Source organism: Amblyraja radiata, chromosome 9 (assembly GCF_010909765.2).
Source record: "Amblyraja radiata isolate CabotCenter1 chromosome 9, sAmbRad1.1.pri, whole genome shotgun sequence".
Lineage (NCBI taxonomy): Eukaryota > Metazoa > Chordata > Chondrichthyes > Rajiformes > Rajidae > Amblyraja > Amblyraja radiata.
Window position 1 is genome coordinate 22238786 of NC_045964.1, and position 22814 is coordinate 22261599.

At 45.0% G+C, this 22814-nt stretch overlaps 1 protein-coding gene across 2 annotated transcripts; it reads right to left on the bottom strand.

The window, feature by feature from the left end:
* Nucleotides 1-8585: 8585 nt before the first annotated feature.
* Nucleotides 8586-21011, bottom strand: LOC116976865 (acyl-coenzyme A thioesterase 1-like). 2 transcript variants are annotated; one of them, XM_033026864.1, is made up of 4 exons: nt 20970-21011; nt 20450-20928; nt 12329-12531; nt 8586-9766 (listed from the first exon to the last, which is right to left on the bottom strand). In XM_033026864.1, the coding sequence occupies exons 2-4, from the start codon at nt 20910-20912 to the stop codon at nt 9176-9178; spliced, it is 1257 nt and encodes a 418-aa protein (XP_032882755.1). In that variant the 5' UTR covers nt 20913-20928; nt 20970-21011; the 3' UTR covers nt 8586-9175. The 2 variants fall into 2 exon arrangements, with proteins under 2 accessions (XP_032882755.1, XP_032882756.1); XM_033026865.1 differs by lacking the exon at nt 20970-21011 and having other exon boundaries at nt 20450-20948.
* Nucleotides 21012-22814: the final 1803 nt, after the last annotated feature.

Below are 22814 nucleotides of genomic sequence, written 5' to 3' on the forward strand. Positions count from 1 at the left end.
GGACGCCATCGTTGAATGCAAAACGCGATCACCGTTATGCCGCTCGCAGTGTAATCAGCGGTGTAGGGGAACAGTGTCATCTATCCCTTCACATATTTTAGTTAATTTTATCTTTAAATGTTTCCCCCCTGCTTAATCTATCTGTTTCTGCCCATTCCCCTCCCATCATTCCTCCCCAGTCCCCTCCTTTGTGATTGTATTGATTTAACACACACCGTGCACAACATTAAATTTGTCATATATAATATATATGTGTTTGTGTGTGAAAGGCAAGTTGGAGATAAATAGATCTCGAAGTTCCTTCTCTTGGATCATAAGCAACTTTGATTTAAAGCAACACTATTTCTCTTTATCTTATTTGTCAGATGATGTATATAAACCATAAAGGCAATTATATGTATAAATACACACATATAAATATATGCATATATATGTGAGAGAAGGGTTAATAGGGATGGTTGATTTATACTAGAACTCTGAAAAATATAACTTAGAAAGAAATAAGGTGTCAGCAGAAGCCAGACTGCTGGTAGAATAAAGTAACAATATACAGAACAGAGGGAACTTCTAGATAAAGAAGTAACAGATAAAAACTCCAGCAGAAGCCTTTGACGTCAGGAGATGTTCCGAGACGTTCCTGGACATTCTCGTGGGAATGTGGGCTTTATGTTATGATTGGACGAAGCTCGATGGGGAGACATGAGACATGGGGAGACACGAGACACGAAGCTCGATGGGGACTTTAACCAGGTCGACCTACGTGCCACACTCCGCAAATTCCACCAGCATGTGCAGTGCCCTACCAGGGGCTCAAACACGTTGGATAAAGTGTACACCAACATCAAGGACGCCTACAGAGCTCTCCCCTGCCCATCCCTGGGACAATCCGATCACCTCTCACTGTTTCTACTGCCTGCATACAGACCCCTCATCCGCAAGACCAAACCTGCAATAAGAATGGTCAAAATATGGCCCGAGGACGCAACCCTACAACTCCAGGACTGCTTTGATCGCACCGACTGGGACCTGTTTGCACAACAGGCTACCAGTGGCACAGAGGTAGACTTGGAGGAGTACACATCCACTGTGCTCTCCTACATCAACTGCTGTGTGGAGACTGTCACAGTGGACAAGCAAATAAAGATGTTCCCAAACCGGAAACCCTGGATGAACAAGGAGGTTCAGGATCTACTAAGGGCACGCAACAACGCCTTTAAATCCAGGGACACTTCTGCTTACAGTGCGGCCAGGGCGAACCTGAACAGAGGCATAAAAAAGGCCAAAGTCATCCACAGGCAAAGGGTGGAAGACCACTTCAATACCGCGGACACCAGAAGCATGTGGCAGGGTGTCAGGGACATCACTGACTACAAGAGCAGCCCCGCCTGCCCCCACGGTGATATCACACTGGCCAACGAACTAAACACCTTCTTTGCCCGGTTCGATACTGGCAACACCACCAGGTGTGAAATAACCCCGGCCATAGCGGAGGGACAGGCCTTAACACTGAGCACTCAGGAGGTACAGTGCGCTCTGCGTAGGATCAATCCACGCAAGGCTGCAGGCCCGGATGGTGTACAGGGAAGGGTACTAAAGGACTGTGCTGGACAGCTGGCGGAGGTATTCACGAGAATCTTCAATCTCTCTCTATCTCTGGCAACGGTCCCCAAGTGCCTGAAAACAGCCACCATAGTGCCGGTGCCGAAAAAGTCCAAAATCACCAACCTCAACGACTACCGGCCGGTTGCCCTGACTCCAATCCCCATGAAGTGCTTCGAAAGGCTGGTCCTCTCCCATATTAAATCCAGCATCCCTGCCTCACTGGACTCCCATCAATTTGCATACAGGGCAAATAGATCGACAGAGGATGCCATCTCTCTGGCCCTTCACACTGTCCTGACTCACCTGGACAGACAGGGCACGTATGTGAGGATGCTCTTCATTGACTATAGCTCTGCATTCAATACGGTCATCCCCACCAAGCTCACCACCAAACTCCACCAGCTAGGCCTCAGCTCACCGATATGCGCTTGGATCCTGAACTTTCTCACGGAGCGACCGCAGGCAGTGAGACTGGGCCCGCACCTGTCCTCCACCATCACCCTGAGCACCGGCACACCACAGGGTTGTGTACTAAGCCCCATGCTCTACTCCCTCTTCACTCACGACTGTGTCCCTGCATTCGACACCAACACCATCGTGAAGTTTGCAGACGACACAACAGTGATTGGGCTGATCACCAACGGTGACGAAACAAAATACAGAGCGGAGGTGCAGAACCTGGCGGACTGGTGCGCCAATAACAACTTGGCACTAAACACCTCCAAGACCAAGGAGCTGATCATTGACTTCAGGAGGTCCCATTCTGGAGAATACGACCCAATCTCCATTTATGGGGAAAGTGTGGAGAGAGTGTCCAGCTTTAAGTTTCTGGGCACTCACATTTCAGAAGACCTCACATGGTCCACAAACACCGCCGCGCTGGTCAAGAAGGCACAGCAACGACTGTTCTTCCTGAGGACATTAAAAAAGACTGGTCTGCCCCAACAGCTGCTGACAACGTTCTACCGCTGCACCACAGAGAGCATACTAACGTATGGCATCTCTGTGTGGTATCTCAGCTGCACGGAGGCGGAGAGGAGAGCTCTTCAGCGCGTCGTCAACAGAGCGCAGAGGATCATCGGGACAGAGCTACCAGCCTTGGAGGGCATCTACCACACGCGGTGCCTCAGGAAGGCCCTCAGCATCCATAAGGACTCATCACACCCCTGCCACGGTCTGTTTCAACTACTTCCCTCCGGCAGACGTTACAAGGCCTTCTACGCCCGAACCTCCAGACTCAGGAACAGTTTCATCCCAAGAGCTATAGCGGCTCTGAACCGGCCCTAATGAGTGCCCCCCCACCCACCCCCTTTGGACAGTCTCCCTCAGATGGTCACGTCAATCAATTCAGCTTGTTTATTTATGTATTGTATTTATTTACCTTTCCTGGACATCAGTGGAGCTGCACACTAAATCTCGTTGCACTGACGTGCAATGACAATAAAAGATATATTATTATTATTATTATTATTATGAGGTAGTGACCATAGTGAAGAAAGGTATAAAAGATAGATACAATCTCCATTTTTGTGTGTCTCTAGAGGATGATAGAGGAGAGACACCCTTTTCTGCGCAGAAATGTAATAAAGGAAAACTTGTTTCTTTGATTTTGTCTCTGAAGAGTTTGTGATTGATTTTGCATCTCACATATATATAAATAAAATAATTCATATATAATGACAGAAACATTATCTGCTGCATTGGGCCTACCAGACCCCCAAAATGGGCCCTTGGGCCAATCTAGGCTAGCCTAGATATTAAAGGTACCAGCTAACACCAGGTTTAGATGATCGTACAGCCTAGGAAATACAGGTGAAGGAATCACAGAGGCCATTACCTGACGGAGACTCGGGGGAAAAAAAGGTTAAACCAGGTGACAGTGCTGATACGAAATTGGGATCGGAAAAAGTTGTACGAATACTGGAAAGGGCTGTACCAAGTACTGCTAACCACACCAACCGCTGTTAAAGTCGAAAACAACTCTCGCTGGATACATCTCACCAATTGCAAAAAAATTGGGCTTAAATAAAAAAGAAAAGGGGAAAAAAAACATGATGGTACAGACACTACCAATCTTGTTGCTGGTCATGGGAATGACCCAGATGACCTGGATGAACACCTTCTTGTCTATGAGTTATGAGTTCACTCGAATGGCAGCAACTGTTGGGTGTGCACTCAGGTTCCCCAAAACAGCGCGGGAGACGTACCACTAGTGCCAATACCCCTAAATATGACTGAAAGGGTGGCCCTATTCTGTTTTCGCAACATCATAGCATCTAGCCATTGCCAAATGAACCGAACAAGCACATGGGAATGGAACTGTTAAGCGCAGGGAACCCAAGTATAATAATTTTAAAGGATGGTACACACCCCTATTTAAACCAGGATGGAAGGCAAATTAACCTAGGGTATGGAAAATACCTTGGTTGAGAATAACAAGTAACCCCCGTATACCAGTAAATACCTCATGTCACTGCAACTACCCAGAAAAAGGGGTACATTTGGGAAACAGCTCATGCACCACAATCTCTCCTCAGGGACCACCACGACCAGTGAATGGAACATACTTTGTGTGTGGGTTATGGGCATATCCATGGTTGCCAGGGATGCCACCAGGAGACTACGGCACTTGGGAAAGGAGGTGGGGAAAAAAAACCCACTGGAACGGGTGCTATTATTTAGCCTATATTGTTCCCCATATGAGGATGGTCCAGGATCTTGCAGAGATAACTAGAACTCTGAGAGATAAAAGGAATATCTCAGAAGCACAGAGATTTTGGATGATCGCTTTCCCCATGTACGGGACAGCCAAGTCAGCTAGGGAGTTGCTCAATATGGCCTCTGCCATAGAAGCAATGGCTAATGCAACTGTCGGAGCCCTAGCAGATGCAAAGACAGCTATGATATCTCTTTCAGCAGAAATGGTTGCTATCCGCACTATGGTCTTGCAAAATCGTATGGCATTAGACTTTATCTTGGCAGAAAGCGGGGGCACCTGTGCTATAATAGAACAAGAGTATTGCATCTATATCTCTGATAAATCCTCTAATATCACTGACCTAGCTGCCCACATTTCCCTAGAAATTAAAAGGATCTGTAAGGTTAGCAGTGACATGCATGGATATGGTAAGAAATATGGGCTTTCGATTGGGTCGGTGGAATTTGGGGTACCCTGATACATTATGGCTTCATCTTTCTGTTGACCATTGCTCTAATTGTCATTAAATGCAAACACTCCCCCTACGCAACCCATTCTCCAACGTAATATTCCACCACTAACCCGTTCCCCCAATGCAACCCATTGCCCCAACGCAATATTCCACCACTCACCAATAGCCCCTAACTGTGCAGGCGCGGCTCATTTCCCCTCATCCCCCAGCACTCCCCCTCATCTTCATGTGAGAAAGGGAAGGGGGGGGGGGTGTGTGGGGGCAGGTGAGTGTAAGAGGGGGGGAGAGGACATGGGGGGAGGGGTGGTGTGAGTGTGGGGGGTGGCGGGTGTGTGTGGGGGGTTGTGGGGGCAAGGGGGGTAGTGGAGGGGTGGAGTGTGCGGGCAGGGGGAGGTTTGGGTGGGTGGGGGATGTGGGGGGAGGGTGTGTGGGCGGGGGAGGGGTTGTGGGGGGAGAGGTGTGTGGGTGGGGTGAGTGGGCAGGGTATGTGGGCAGGGGGGAGGGGCTGTGGGGCAAGGTACGGTTCTGGGGGTTGTGGGGGCAAGGGGGGTTTGTAGGGGGGAGGGGTGTGTAGGCGAGGGGGTAGCGGTGTGGATGTTGTGGGGGGCAAAAGGGGTTTGTCGGGGAGCGGTGGGTTGTGTGGGGGGGATGTGGGTGGGAGGGGTTGCGGGGGCAAGGGGTCATGTGAGGGGCGTGATGTGGGGGGAGGGGTGAGGGGCAGGGTGTGTGGGCGGTGGGGGTTGTGGGGAGGGGTTTGTGGGCAGGGAGAGGTGTGGGCGGGGAGTTTGTGGAGGTAGGGGGTGTGGGCGGGGGGGTTGTGGTGTGGAGGTGGGGGTAAGAGGGTTATGGGGGGAGGGGTGTAGGGGCAGGGTAAGGGGGTTGTGGTGGGGAGGGGTGTGGGGGGACGGTGTGTGGGCTGGGGCAGGGGTGTGGGGGAAGGGTGTGAGCGGGGAGTAGGTGTGTGGGTGGGTGTGGGCAGTTTGTGGGAGGAAGGAGGGAGTTGTGGGGGAGTGGTGTGGGGGGGGCGAGGGGGGCTTGTGCAGGAGGGGGGCAGTGAGCGTTGTGGAGCCGGAGAAGGGGTTGTGTGGGGGGGAGGGGTGTGTGGAGAGGGGGAGGGGGGTGTGGATGCGGGGTGGATGGGGTGTGGAGGCAGAGGGGAAGGGCGTGTGGGAGGTTGTGTGGAGGCGGGGGGGGGGGGGGGTTGTGGGGAGAGAGCTCGGAGAAAAGTCGGGGGACATCACGGGGAGGGAGGCAGGAGCCAGCGAGGGGGACCAGAGGGGAAGGGCTGGAGGACTCACAGCTGGATGTTCTCCGCCGGGATTAGTCTAATTTTCCGTCTTGCGACATCTCGGACTCCGCGTTGGGCCGTTTCCGTTCCCTCCGAAAATTGTGTATGGTTGGAAATCTCCCCCAGCCATCCAGAGCATCCCTGAGCTCCAATAAAGATGCGATGGCGCAGGAAGGGACTGGGCCTCCCGCGGAGTGACAGGAGAAAAGACCAATCCACGCAGCTCCGATTGGCAGGAAAGTAGTTCGATCTGCGCACGCGCAATTTTTAAACCTCGCTAACTTTTACATTAGACCCCCTATTGGAATGAAACTTGGTGCAATCGCAGCAGAGGAGAATGGTGAGTAAGCTGGCGAAAAATCGTAGCGCTACCACCGACCATTTTTGCGCAAATAGAATGACGCCGCAAACCGGAAGATAACACGATCAGTTTTAGTTATGTATAGAATAGATAGATTAGCTGCATTTGATAAGTAACCTGTTTATTGTATTATTATCATGCATTAAAAAAAAGGAAGATTCTATAATTGTCAAACATTAAGTACAAAATGAACAACTAGAGCTGCAATTACATAAAGTATGATATTTACAAAGCCAACAATAATGCTACAATTGTGGAAAAGTTTAGTTTTGTTATTGTCATGAAGTGTGGTGAAAAAAATTGTTTTGCAGGTTATCCAAATAGATCAGATATACAGTGCCCTCTATAATGTTTGGGACAAAGACCCGTCATTTGTTTATTTGTCTCTGAAATCACATGTGGTTAAAGTCCACATTGTCAGATTTTAATAAAAGCCATTTTTAAACATTTTGATTTCACCATGTAGAAATTACAGCAGTGTTTATACATAATCCCCCCCATTGCAGGCACCATAATCATTGGGACACAGCAATGCCACGCAATGAAAGTAGTCAAAAGTGCTGGAGAAACTCAGCGGATGCGGCAGCATCTATGGAGCGAAGGAAATAGACAAACCCTTCTTTAAGGTTTCGGCCCGAAACATCATGTTTCAAAATTTTGTTGCATATCCTTTGCATGCAATGACTGTTTGAAATCTGTGATTCATGGGCATCACCAGTTTCTGGGTGTCTTCTCTGGTGATGCGCTGCCAGCCATCTTTAGCTTATGCTTGTTTTGGGGGCTAGTCCCCTTCAGTTTTCTCTTCAGCATATAAAAGGCATGCTCAATTGAGTTCAGATCGGGTGATTGACTTGGCAACTCAAGAATTGACCATTTTTTAGCTTTGAAAAACTCCTTTGTTGCTTCAGCAGCATGTTTGGGATCATTGTCTTGCTGTAAAATGAATTGCCGGCCAATTAATTTTGAGGCATTTGTTTGAACTTGAGCAGAACTTGGGTGGTCACGGTGGAGCAGTGGTAGAGCGCCGGAGACCTGGGTTCGATCCTGACTACAGGTGCTGTCTGTACGGAGTTTGTACGTTCTCCCTGTGATCTGCGTGGGTTTTCTCTGAGATCTTTGGTTTCCTCCCACACGTCAAAGACGTACTGGTTTGTAGGTTAATTGGCTTGTTAAATGTAAGAAATTTACCCTAGTGAGTGTAGGATAGTGTTAATGTGCGGGAGTCGCTGGTCGACATGGACATGATGGGCTGAAGGGACGGTTTCTGCACTGTACCTCTAAACTAAACTAAAAGATAGGATGTGTCTATGAACTTCAGAATTCATTATGCTACTACCATCTGCAGTTGTATCATCAATGAAGATAAGTGAGCCAGTACCTTCAGCAGTCATACATGCCCAGGCCATAGCAGAAGTGTTTATACATAGTCCCCTCATTTCAGGGCACTATAATGTTTGGGACACATCAATGTCATGTAAATGAAAGTAGTCATGTTTAGAATGTTGTTGCATATCTTTAAATTGTGGAGTACAGAGAAAAATAAATAAATGATGGGTCTTTGTCCCAAACATTATGGAGGTCACAGTATAATACTGAAAGACAATCAATTCAAACTCATCTACAATAGGTAGAACAAAGGGGAAGATAGAGTGCAGAAAATAGTTCTTGGCATTGCAGCACAACAGTTCCATAGATAAAATCCAATGTCGACAATGGGGTAGTGATAAATCGGACAGTACAGAAGGTATTTATGAGGAAAAGATGAGTGGCTAGTAATAAGTAGGGTATTGTAGATAGAAAAATAAAAAAAACATTGGTTGCTTGGAATCTAAAATACGCCAGGAAATGCTGGAATTCAACAAGCCAGGCAGCATCCGTGTACAGCATTAATCAATATGTTGAGTCTGCAGTCCTCATCAGAATTATGGGCAAATTTATGAAAAAACTTACATAACAATGAGCACTGTCAAAAGGGTGTTTGCAGAACATGACATGAGAAATCTGTATTGTATTTCCTTCACTTAATATAAAATAAGGCTTCAATAATCATGCACCCTTGGGCCACAGTGGTGTTGGAATAGCACATTTTTCAGACCACTGGATGTTATTCCATTTCACATGCAAGAAAACCTATTTTATGTTACACAGTAGAATAATTTTTTTCTCCTGTGAATCTAATGTATAAATTAAGAGAAAATATGCAAGTGCTCAGGATCCTGGCTCCGGATGCAATCTGACTCACATTCCTGACTCCTGGAGTACCAAACACCCCCCAACCCCGCACTGTATACAGTTCAGACCTTGGATTCTGCCACAGTCCACATACATCACTTGTACTGCAGACCAGTGGCTCACATTGCAGAGTAATGAGGGAACACGGTGCCCAGATCATCTATTTTCCAAACAATCATATGCCAGATTTGCTAAGTATGGATTTGGAATATAAAGTCCCTGGCTAAAATGTTCTGATTTTGCTCCCCAGTTTATAATTTTGCACTTGTTTGCTTTAAGACAAATAGCTTCAGGCTGTTGCCAATCTCAACCCTCTGCTCTATAATTCATATATTCTCAATAATGAATATTGGTTTAAATGCAAACAAATATATTTATGCAAAATATTTTAATACAATTAATAGGCAAATATCACATTATGAACAAATTACTAATTTCAATGTGGTGAAGTTTTACAATTATTCTTAGTGCACAAAATGACAGGTGGAATTCATTACACAATAATGCCTGAAGTAAATATTTTTACAATTTGCTTTGTTTTTCCAGATGTTTTCTTAGAAATCGTTGGATCCTAGGCCAAAGATCTATTTGGGCTATTGAATGTGGTTTCATTTGCCCTCCCCATATCACAGGTAGCCCTACCAACCGATGAAAAGAGGCATAACAGAATGGAAAATATGCAGGCTCCAGGAGGTGTCCAGACTCTGGGTAAGTCAGAATTTCATAGTTATTTTTTCCATTTTCTTTCAGTCGTTCAACAGCTTGCTGAGCAAAGAGAGGTGTGTTCCAATTCTTGTCATCCTCTCCAACCACGAACAAAAAATGACCCTCAGCCTTTTCTAATGGGATGATGCAATCTTTATTTTCTTCATCCTTTGGATTATTTGTCACTTCAGAGATATCAATTAGATTTGATTCACAAAATTTTGCTCGGTCCAAAGTAATTCCCAAGCCTGAAAGAGTGATGTTTTTGTAATGCAAGTTACCCAAGGTATTTGCATTGCATCCACCAATGCTGACCGCTGCTATCACATGCGGAATAAACGTGGTCATTGAAAGAACTAGGTCTCCTCCCTTTGATATTCCTATTGCTCCAACTCCTGGACCTTTAACCTTAAAACGTAATTCACATACATGTTAAAATCATCAACTCGACAGAAACATCACCTATCCACGTCTTCCAGAATTACTGTCGGACCCGTTGAGTTACTTTAGCACTTTGTTTTTTTTTCCAACTTTATGGTATGTGCTTCTGGTAAATTAAGCCAGAGTAACCTTAGAGTAGTTTTAATATTTACCAGTTCTGATGAAATGTTATCAGCCCAAAATGTTAACTCTGTAACTTTCTCCACAGATGTTGCTGGATTTTCTATTTCCAGCATGTTCTAATTTTATTTCAGATCTTTAGCATTTGCAGTCTTCCCTTTTATCTTCATATTCTCTAGATCTGCAATCTTAACACAAATTAACCATATAGTTTTACATGTTAGATTGTAAATCAAGGGTTTGTTTGCATCCTTGAATGGTGTTAATTGCCACAATTTCAAAGTCGAAGGGTGTTGTGACTGAAGTTCTGGTCAATTTAGAGTACTTATAGCGAAACATAATATCCTGAGTAGTTGTATCTGTCCAGTGTCTCCAGACCAAGTAGAGCCTGGATTGGTCTGATTGTGAAAATAATGTGAAAAATGGGCACAGGATAGGCAATTTTCCAATTACACTCAGTTGCGAGTGTATAGGGAGCACAGTAGGGGACAGGACGCATCCTTATGGGGCACCGGTCTTGAGAATGATTGTGGATATCATGTTGTCACCTATCCTCACTGATTGTGGTCTGTGGGTAAGAAAGTTGAGGCTCCAGTAGCAGATGTGGGGCAGGGGGTGCGGTGTGGTGGGATGGGTACTGATTCCTAGACCCATAAGTTTGGATGGGATTATGTTTTGAACGCGGAGCTACAATCGATAAATAGGAGCCTAACATAGAAGTCCTTGTTGCACATAGGTTCCAGAAATGAATTTAGAGCCAGAGTTGGCATCTGCTCTGGACCTGTTTTGACATTAAGCAAACTGTAGTTGATCGAGGTTGGCTGGGAGGCAGGAATTTGTTTGTCTCATCACCAGTCCCTCAAAGCATTTCATCATGGTAAATGTTAGAACTAGACAGTATTCTTTGGCACCATGATGATAGTGATCTTCTTGAAGCAGGTGGGCACCTCATAATGGAGTAGTGAGGGGTTAAAGATGTCTGTCAGTACCTCTGCCAACTAATCCACACAGACCCAGAGGACACAGTGATAGACTCCATCTGGACGAGTTGCTTTCTGCAGATTCACTCTCAGGAAGGCCGATGTAACATATGCCACAGTAACTATTGGTACAGGTGCACCTGAGACTGTCGGAGTTCATGACCTTCCTCCTCTGACCTCCTGTTCAAAGCTTGTGCAGAATGCATTGAGCTCATTCGGATGGGTCCCATTTTTACCAGCGATTGTGTCTGCCTTTGCTTTGGAGCCCATTATAGTGTACGAGCCTTTCCACAATCTACAGCATCCTTGGGATTCCAGCTTGGTTCGGAGTTCCCACTTAGCATCCTAATGGTTCTGCAAAGGTAGTTGATATATTTGTTGGACTGCTTGGGATTGCTAGACTTTAACACTGGAGACTTAGACTTCACCAGGGAGTGGACCTTACCTTGGGGAACACGCATCTCCTCTTCTTTGGTACACAGTCCACTGCACACTTGCTGATCAAGTAAGTGACATCAGTGGCTTTATCATTTAGGTTAGCCACAGAGTCTTTGAATATGGACTAGTCCACCAACTCAAAGCAGTTGTGAAGGATCTTGTCTGTTTCTTTAGACTAGAACTACACAACTTTCTGTATCGGATGCTCCTGCTTCAGTTTCTGTTTATAAGGCGGGAGTAGGAGCACAGCCAGGTGATTAGATTAACCCAAGTACGGTCTGGGAAAGGTGTAGTATGCATTTTTGATGGTTATGAGTGAGGGCATTTGGGCCTCTAGTTGGGCAGAAGATGTGCTGATAGCATTCTGGAAGCACGTTCTTGAGGTTAGCCTGATTGAAGTTGCCAGCTATTAAGAACAAAGCCTCAGGGTACTTCATTTCAAAGCTATTGTGAGTGTGTGGTTCCTGAAGTGTAAGCTTTGCATTGGCATGGAGTGGAATGGAGACTGCAGTCAGCATAGCCAAAATGAATTGCTCTTGCACATAGTAGGGGGGACACCACTCCTTAAAATATGCCAGGTCTGGGGAGCAGGATCATGCCAGGACTGCTGCGTCCAAACACCATGAAATCAGACCCCGCCACCCTTAAGCATGCCCAAGGATAGCGAGAAGCCCTCAGGTTGAATGGCACAGTCAGGTGAGCAATGCCAATGTAAATCTGAGCTCACTGCAGTCCCTCGGTTTTTTTGACTGTCCAGTGATATTCCACAAGGATTTCCTTGATTGTTTTCAATGTCTTGGAATTATATTCTGGAGAATTTCATGAACTGACATTTTTTTAGCCTCTTCCAAGATGTTACTTGACTACACATGGTGGCAAGGAAAATCGTGCAAATTGCGCCATTTTGCATTGAACAAGTTGATAATTTCCTCCACTTTTTTGAAGAATTATATTTCAAGTTATTTTCTAAATGGAACATAAGGAATCTTACCTTTGAATGGTGCCTCAGAAGGTTCACAGCTTCTTCAAAATATTCAAGATCAAGGTTAAGAAAATCCTTTGGAAGGTCATCGTATCCAAAATATCCTAGAGCCAATGTCAGAAATCCACGACTTGCTAAGAGACTAGCTCTGTGCTCAACCACTCCACCGACTGACCCATACATATCAATAATTCCGGGAAATGGACCATCACCTGGAAGATACAAATATCACAAGTGATTTATTACTGAAATTGACAGTATCTTTCGGCTCTCTGTCTACCAAGTATTAAGCAAGAAACAATGAATATAAATAGATAGATGGCTGGCAGTGACAAGGGTGAACCTACCGGGTCAGTATTTAAGCCCCAGCTATGCAGAATATATATCAATGCTTTGGGCACGTCAATGGTTGGAACAGAATGTATGTTTTGGGCGTTGGGTATCAAGAATGCTAATAATGGACTGCTCAATATAGTCTACTCACAATAACTAATTTTGGTGATGTTAGTCTGCAAGAGATTACAAACAACAGTTCACATAACTTCCAGTGAATGTGAAGTAGTTTGGAGAATTTCCAATGCTTTTCCAGTGTCCAGAAATGACCACTTAGATAGCACAGGTCACAGAAGCATATAAAGGCATGGATCACCATCCTTTTTAGTAAGGAAGCCAAGAGTGGGAATTTGGAGGACTTCAATGCAGCTCATAAGCTGTGCATTCTCTGGAAACTGTCTCTGAAGTACAATTTGAGAAGAACAGTCTTTGTGGAATTCTTGAGGCCTTTGATATTGATTTTCTCATTGTACCACTTTGTTAAGGCTTGGGGCAAGGTTGGTAACTTTATCTGCCTGCACATTGCCTACAGTGGCTTGCAAAAGTTTTCATACCCCTTGAACTTTCCCACATTTTGTCACGTTACAACCACAAACGTAAATGTATTTTATTGGGATTTTATGTGATAGACCAACACAAAGTGGCGCATAATTGTGAAGTGGAAGGAAAATGATACATGGTTTTCAAATTTTTTTACAAATAAAAAACTGAAAAGTGTGGCGTGCAAAAGTATTCAGCCCCCCTGAGTCTATACTTTGTAGAACCACCTTTCGCTGCAAGTCTTTTGGGGTATGTCTCTACCAGCTTTGCACATCTAGAGACTGAAATTTTTGCCCATTCTTCTTTGCAAAATAGCTCAAGCTCAGTCAGATTGGATGGAGAGCGTCTGTGAACAGCAATTTTCAAGTTTTGCCAGAGATTCTCAATTGGATTTAGGTCTGGACTTTGACTGGGCCATTCTAACACATGAATATGCTTTGATCTAAACCATTTCATTGTAGCTCTGGCTGTATGTTTAGGGTCGTTGTCCTGCTGGAAGGCGAACCTCCGCCCCAGTCTCAAGTCTTTTGCAGACTCTAACAGGTTTTCTTCCAAGATTGCCCTGTATTTGGCTCCATCCATCTTCCCATCAACTCTGACCAGCTTCCCTGTCCCTGCTAAAGAAAAGCATCCCCACAGCATGATGCTGCCACCACCATGTTTCACAGTGGGGATGGTGTGTTCAGGGTGATGTGCAGTGTTAGTTTTCCGCCACACATAGCGTTTTGCATTTAGGCCAAAAACGTCAATTTTGGTCTCATCTGACCAGAGCACCTTCCTCCACATGTTTGCTGTGTCCCTCACATGGCTTGTGGCAAACTGCAAACGGGACTTCTTATGGCTTTTTTTCAACAATGGCTTTCTTCTTGCCACTCTTCCATAAAGGCCCGATTTGTGGAGTGCACGACTAATAGTTGTCCTGTAGACAGATTCTCCCACCTGAGCTGTGGATCTCTGCAGCTCCTCCAGAGTTACCATGGGCCTCTTGGCTGCTTCTCTGATCAATGCTCTCCTTGCCCGGCCTGTCAGTTTAGGTGGACGGCCATGTCTTGGTAGGTTTGCAGTTGTGCCATACTCTTTCCATTTTCGGATGATGGATTGAACAGTGCTCTGTGAGATGTTCAAAGCTTGGGATATTTTTTTATAACCTAATCCTGCTTTAAACCTCTCCACAACTTTATCCCTGACCTGTCTGGTGTGTTCCTTGGGCTTCATGATGCTGTTTGTTCACTAATGTTCTCTAACAAACCTCTGAGGCCTTCACAGAACAGCTGTATTTATACTGAGATTAGATTACACACAAGTGGACTCTATTTACTAATTAGGTGACTTCTGAAGGCAATTGGTTGCACTGGATTTTATTTAGGGGTATCAGAGTAAAGGGGGCTGAATACTTTTGCACGCCACACTTTTCATTTTTATTTGTAAAAAAATTTGAAAACCATGTATCATTTTCCATCCACTTCACAATTATGCGCCACTTTGTGTTGGTCTATCACATAAAATCCCAATAAAATACATTTACGTTTGTGGTTGTAACGTGACAAAATGTGGAAAAGTTCAAGGGGTACTTTTGCAAGCCACTGTATATTTCTCCATTCCTTGTCTGTTCATCTGACTGTCTAAATGCCTTTTCACTCTTTCTATATCTGCTTCCACCACTTTACTTGGCAATATGTTCCAGGCACATCTCACTGTGTGTAAAAAAACATTTCGTTTTGAAAATCTTTGAACTTTCCCCCTTTCACATTTAAGCTATGCACTGTGCTAGTGAATTGCATTGTGGCCAACCCTGATGTTGATGTATCCCAGGAGGATCAGTTTTTCTCTCTTTGTAATGTGGAGCAAGATTTTTCAAGTTTGATGTTCTCCAAGATTTCATCTGAAGCTTTCAGAATTGTGACATAAGCACTGGTGACCATAATCTGTTAGTTCCGTGTCAGAATCAGCCAAAGCATTCTTTGGTGTTTGCCAATTTCACGGGAAGAGTCGGTCAGATATCATATAAGCCCGTTTTTTTAAGGGTCAAGCTAACTCTAGAAAGACTCTGTTCCTTTTCCAGATCTTTAAACTACCTCTTGTTCAACACACCTCAGCAATGCAGTAATGCTGAAGCACCTGAGTTCCTGAGCTATGGCAGCAGTTCAGTTTAGTTTATTGTCATGTGCACCGAGGTACAGTGAAAAACTTTTGTTGCACAACAGATTTCAGGACTTTCACTGTTGGGATTGGTGGTGAGGGTCTTGACATGACGGTTCTGAAATTCATATTGTGGTATGGAGGTTTCTTGCACATATTCTTTTAGTGTAGAGTTGCCATTGCACACAATCTATATAATTATCTCAAATCTTGACCACTTCCTGTTTGCACTGCATATTGATTTTAGAAAAAATGCTACCACTTACGGCTGTGATCTTTGGCCATCTTACTCAGAGTCTCACTCCGCTGTGCAGGACAAGAGGATTTTTCACATCGATTAAAAATAAAAGACTTATTAATGTTTAAAAAATGTTGAGATTCTCTCCTGTCAATCACGCCATGAAGGCCAGGCCCCTTTCGGTGGGAGGGGGGAGGGACTATAAATCCCGGAAGTGTGGACTGCCGCAGTCTCTCCAAGATGGGGGAGCGAGAGTCCACGACTTTCAGTCTGAGCTGTGAATAACACTGAACACATATCTACTAAACTGTGAGTGGTGTAACTGACCTGTGAATGCACTTAATGTGGTTTGAAAAAGCAAATGTGGTTGTGGTTGGTTTGAAAAAGCAAAGCAATTGTGGTGGTGGTTGGTTGGTTTGAAAAAGCTAAGCAAATGTGGTGGTTGGTTTGGAAAAGCTTATAATGAGCTCGATAGGGCTCTTAAAAATAGCGGAGTCAGGGGATATGGGGAGAAGGCAGGAACGGGGTACTGATTGGGGATGATCAGCCATGATCACATTGAATGGCGGTGCTGGCTCGAAGGGCAGAATGGCCTACTCCTGCACCTATTGTCTATTGTCTATAATTAAAAGTCTAAACTTGACCACTTCCTGTTTGCATTGCATATTGATTTTAGAAAAAAACGCTACCACTTATGGCTGTGATTTTTTGGCCATCTTACTAGGAGTCATCAGGTGCAGAGGATCTTGCCCATCGATGAAAAATAAGTTATTAGTGTTTAAAAAAATGTTGAGATTCTCTCTCCTGTCAATCACGGCATGAAGGCCCCACCCGATCTGGTGGGAGGAGGGACTATCAAATCCATAAGTGTGGGCGTAGCTCAGCCGCTGCAAGATGGGGGAGAGAGTGGTCACGACTCTCTGTCTTTGCTGTGAACCAACTGAACACACTGAATGTCTACTGATCTGAGTGTGGTTTTTATGTGGTTTTGTGGTGGTTTCACCCTGCTTGAAATGGTATGAAACTGCAATTGAATTTGGTGGCCTTGCACCCTGCATGAAATGGTATGAAACTGCACTTGAATTCGGTGGCCTTGCACCCTGCTTGAAATGGTATGAAACTGCATTTGAATTTGGCGGCCTTGCACCCTGCTTGAAGTGGCATGAAACTGCACTTGAATTTGGTGGCCTTGCACCCTGCTCGAAATGGTATGAAACTCTGCTTGAATTTGGTGGCCTTGCACCCTGCTTGAAATGGCATGAAACTGCATTTGAATTTGGTGGCCTTGCACCCTGCTTGAAGTGGTATGAAACTGCACTTGAATTTGGTGGCCTTGCACCCTGCTTGAAATGGTAGGAAACTGCATTTGACCTTGCACCCTGCTTGAAATGGAATTTCAAGGAATAGCCGTGAGTCAACTGCCAGACCACCAGCCAGCACGCCAGGCTTGAGTGACATTTGGCCCACAATGTCCATACTAGCCCTCTGGAAACCAGTCCCTTCAGCCCACAACACTCATGCTAGTGCTCCAGAAAGCCCCCCTCCCCCCTCCCTCTGGCCACGAATATTGGAATTGGTGGAGAGGTGGAATATTGCATTGGGGGACCAGCCCTCCCATGTGAACATGGGACTCAACGGGTCCCACTTAGTCTAGTATTTAATAGATTTAGTGACATGGGGGACTGAGATGATTGAAGACCGTGCCCGATGGAACTTAATCCTCTGTAATTAAATTTGTGCAATTATGCTAAAAGGTATAATTAATTAGCTATTAATTGTGCTATGGCACTGAAATCAGCTTTACTGCAGCTTGGTTTCAAACTGCAGAAACCAAGCTGCAATAAACTGGAGGTTAATAACCTTTTATACATTTTGCGCAAGGATGAACTTTGAAATACGAACATGAAGGAAAACTAATGTAATACATACACTACATTGCTGCTGCAACAAGGTACCATGAATTGACATTGCATTTTTGGAATGACAATGATTAAATAAATATTTATGTCAAAGGTGATCCAAACAAGATTTTCAACTTTTTCAGCATCCGTTCAGAACAGAGCAGAAGCATTCTCCCCCTATAATTTCACGATTATGTTGGGAATATAATCCCCAAACTATGTTCCCAAGGCAGTTATAAATGGGCAATTAGACTATGGGCCAGAGGGGCCTACCGTGCACCCCCCCTTGTGATCCTACTTCTTAGATGTCATTTTGTTCATTGGTATCTCTTCTGTCGGAAACATGATGTTCCCAAGAAAAAAAACGGATTTGGACTATGTTTTTTAACCCCTTGTTTCAATCTACATCAAATAAACACGTTTTTAATAAAAAGGAAAAATATTTTATCATTATATACTTTGTTGGCAAACAGATAATTTCTTCTACTTTCTCTTAACATTTCACACTTAACATTATTCTCTTAATATTTCATATTAAAATTTAGCTGACTGACTTCATCATCATGGAAGGTAGTCAACAGAGAGGGGAGAAAAGGAAGCGTACAGAAACAGTCGAGAGTGTGAACAAGCGGTGACAAGTCTGTATTGTTCATTGTCCAAGTTCCAATTGTGGACCCTTCACGTACATATGTAAGAGCAAGGATCCAAAAGAACGCATGACCATGTTGGAAGGCATTCATGATAGACGACTTTCCCAACCTCATGGCGCTCCATTTAGAATGGCAGAGGCTTGCAACCTCATTCCTGAAGACATTTCAGATGTACACGGTTATCATGTATTTACGAAGAATCTCAAACGACTGACAGAGACCTCAACTGATATCGCAGGTCCTTTAACTTCCCGTCTTTCCAGATCTTCAGTTGATAAAGTCATATTTGAATAGATTGTATCTTTTGTAAAATGAAAGGCCCAAAATCAGTGAAAGTGAAAAGCTCTTGGACAACTGAAGATACATCAATGTTTGAATTTGATGGTTGGCATGATGTTGTAGAGAGGATTGGTGATGATTAGTAATGGGCCTGTCCCACTTGGGCGACAGCCTGGAAAAAGGTTGTCACGTCGTGGTCGGGGCGTGACGCTTGGTGACGCATATAGTGACGCGCAGGTGACGCGCAGTGTCTCCCTGTCGCCCCAGGATTTTGGAATGTTCAAAACCAGGGGCGACATTTGGGTGTCTCATCATGCCGTGCGCCCTGTCACACGCTGACGTATGCTGTCCTGTGGGTGACGCTCGTTTAGGGTTAGGGTTAGGGACCACAGATGGGCTGTAAAATATTCTTCCTTCAATGCATGGATTTTAAACATTAATATATTAAAATTAATACAATTAAATCAATTGTGCAAATGAAAAGATGTCTGAGTCGTTCAGTTTTATTTATAGATGTACTGGTGCGCTTCCAGATCCAATCACAGTCTCTATAACTTTTCACAGGGATGGATTCAGAAAGTGGAGACTGAACTCCCCTTTCCCCTGCCCCCCAAGCGGACAATACATCCTTTTGTAAAATAGGTGGTACGGGTAAGTTCGAAAGCTTTTTGATTTATAGTTCGGGGATGAGTGTAGATAAGGCAATACAAAGTACACATGAGCTGAGCTGCTAATACAATTGCAGATGTAGCACTTTTCCTCCACATAATGATTACCAATGCATTTGAGGAGTCTGAAACTCTTCCTTGGCCGTCAACTGCAGAAGCCCTTGCAAATAGAGATGACCAAATTCCTGTTGAGCTTGAGAAGTTTCTGAGCTACTTGTTGGGTGGAAATCCATCTCACCAATCACAAAGTCACTAGACTGGTCACATCTATTGGACAAGATATTTGTAGAGCAGCCACAAATGGAAAGTGGAAAATGTCCAAGCACATTCTTGTAAGCATGACTCTCAGACATCTCTTTCGCAGTGCTCAATTAATCACACTCATGAACCGTCTCATTCATTCAGAAATCTATTCGTTTTCACTTGAGCTTGAAACCGCTATTGCACAAGCTCTACAGCAAACATCTAGCATTCTATCTAGACAAGTAATCCACCATCCTGTGGAGCCATCAGTCTTCCATCCAGACTTTGATAACTTTGACCAATTAGTTTCAAGCCTGACAGGTTCTGGTTCTGTCCACACAGCCCATGGGATTATGATGCAGGAGATCGCAGACGCTGAATCTGCTGGAGATACAATTGGTCCGGTACCATCAGTAGTTCGTACCAAAGAATGTTCCTTGGATATTCAACATGAAGGCCCTCTTCCATCATCCAAAGTCAACCGTAAAGCAAATCCAGATTTTCATGTGCAGCACTGGAAGCTTGATGATGGGGATGAAGCATTCAAACAGTGTACACGAAAAGATCTGGTATGGATGCTTTCCCAGAAAGCGAGTAGTGAGAAAGGTCAAGATCTTCCAGCTTGGGCTGGATTTGTCTCAGCAACAGGTGAGGTGCCTTCAAATGTGACCGCAATTGACTACTATCCTGTGATCAATCATCCCGTCACAGAATTTAGTACAGTTCAAGAGTGTTTACGAGTTTCTGAAGAAGCAAGTACCAAATTCACAGACCCCAAGAAAGAGGGCAAAGTGTAAAAAACACAATTTTGACATAGATTTTTTTTGGGAACATCACTTTTCCGACAGAAGAGATACCAATGAACAAAATGACACTCAAGAAGGTGGGGGGGGGGGGGGGGGGGGGGTAAACGGTAGGCCCCTCTGGCCCACGGACTCAATGTTTTAAAGGTAGAACTTACGTCCAAATACTTCTGCAGCGATCGGATTGCTGGCTGGAGATCGAGTGTTTAGTTTTCGTTTTAGTTTTCCCATATTTTTCGCAACTTTTAAAGTGGAAGCAGAACAAAACAACAAGTAGTCGAGCGGCAGCTGCAGGAAACGTTCACCCGGGTGAACTAAGTACTGCGGCTGTCTTACCGGGTGGGACGAAGAGCACCCCGCGGACCCTGCCCTCTCTGACCGGGATCCTGGTCACCCCTTCCTTCATGAACCACCGCTCATTGACACAGGAGGCCAGGGGCCGCTCCTGGGGGTCGCCGTCGTGCCCGTCAAACACCTCGATGTGGACCCGCAGCGGCGATCCGGCCACGTCCCTCTTCACCAGCCGACTGAAAGGTTTGACGGGGGTGAGCGACCAGAAGAGCCCCATGGGCTCGGTGCCGGTGTAGTGGCCGCCCAGGGATGGCGAGCGGTTCAGGTCCAGCTCGCCCCGTTCGTCCGCCCGGTAGAAAGCCGCCGAGCCGAAAGTCTCGCCCTTCTCGTCGCTCAGGCCGGCCCTCATGGTGACCGGTTGTAGCGGCGACAAACCGCCCACCCGCACCCGCACCGGCTCGTCGCTCAGGCACTTGTAGCCGGGCTCCAACCACACGCGGGCGGCCATCCCGGATCCGTGGCGCCTGGACCCGGACCCGAACCCGCTCCTCAGCACCAACCGCGCCGCAGCCGCAGCCGCAGCCCTGGTCCCGCACAACATTGGCCCGGTCGCCGATGGGTCGCCGCCGCCGCCTGCTCCGTGCGCACGCGCCTGACCCGGCACGTTGCCTGGCAACGGGAAGAGCATGGCGGGACCAAGGTTCAGTCCAAAGTTTCAGAAGTGATAAATCTGGCTGTAAAGTTTTTAAATCGCCCATGGTTCTCAAGTGGGTTTTTACATGCAAAAAGAAAACGCTTCTGAAAAGTAAAGGGGCCTGTCTCACTTGGGCGACATTTAGGCTACAGCTAAAAAGAGGTTGTCGCGTGATGGTCGTGACATGGGCATGACGCATGGTGAGGCGTGGTGATGCATGCAGTGACGCGCGGTAATGCGCAGTGCTTCCCTGCCGCCCCAGGATTTTGGAATGTTCAAAATCCTGGGATGACATTTGGGTGTCTCATCATGTCGTGCGCCCTGTCTCGCAGTTTTCCTCAATGATCTTCGCAGTGTATAGCAATGTTACAAAATTTTCAGATTAAAAAAAAATCAAGTCTTTAATTTATCCCATCCGATAAAGCATAAAAAGAAGTTTAATTTGACACCTAATTCACTTTCATATCTTCAGTATTAAAAAGGTTATGGCCATTTTCATACTCGGAAATTGGCATCTTGTTCCCTATTGCTTTTTCATTGACTTAACACAAAAGCTGTGATCGAGGACATTTAAAAGCCCATAACCTTCTTAACATTTAAGAGAACTGAAAGAGATTTTCAGTTATTATAGATTGAAGCATTCTGAAACAAATATGAAACTATCTTACTTAGATGACTTGAAATTAAAGCATATAATTACTTAGTTACCTAATAGTAGCTAATTACAAAATTCAATTACTAGATCTAAACATCTATCGATTTCTTAAGAATAGATTAACATTTTTAAATAGCCTAAGTGTCCAAATAAAATTCACACAAGAATTCACAATATAACATAATTTTTAAATCTCATTGTCATGGGTTTATAGGCCAAATGGAAGGAATTTAATGTTAAATACCTGTAAATTAACGGCCATTTAAATCAGCTTGCGAGTGGGATTTTCTGGAACGGGACTATTTGGAACGCTGAGGTTGCGGTGATTTTAGTCCCCATATTGGCAGCAAATACACTGCCGGTTCTTCGGGGAAAAAAATCACCGTTTCGCAACTTAAAATGTGAATTAAATGCATCTTAAGAAACACCTTTATACATAAAAATAAACTACTTTCTTTCACCTGTCACCTACATAAAATCCGGCCCCGTTGTCGGCATTGACGGCTTCAGAAGCTGATTTTAAAATGACTCCAGCGATTAACTTGTCGGGCGAATTGTTTTTAAAAAACACACAGAATGGCCGTAGGAATGATTCTTTAGCAACATCTTGCACTCCAACAAATATATTCCAGGACCAGGTCGGAAAAAAAACCCGTTTTAACCACGCCCCCCCCACTCAAACGCGCCAAAATCGTGCACACGGCCAGTGGCAGAATTGCAGCGCCGCTGAAGGTAAGTATTGTAACATACCTACAGTGTATGATAGGCTCGCACTCACGCCATCAACCGCCTCCTTTCGCACAAGAAGCCCTAACTTTTCACAGGTTAGTTTCCCAAATATGGGTTTCACATTCCCCCTCACTATTTGAAAGACAACACTATATTCTTTCTTATCTACTTTGACATTCCCCTTTGCCTGTCCCACAGGCTTCATTGTATGTCCAGAGTATGATGTCATGTTCGTGTTCAGTAAGGCAAGACCAGTCTTTCTGAACAAGTGCTCTGGCAGGATGTCGATTTGAGCGCCAGAGTCAAGTTTGAACTCAATGTCCACATTGTTG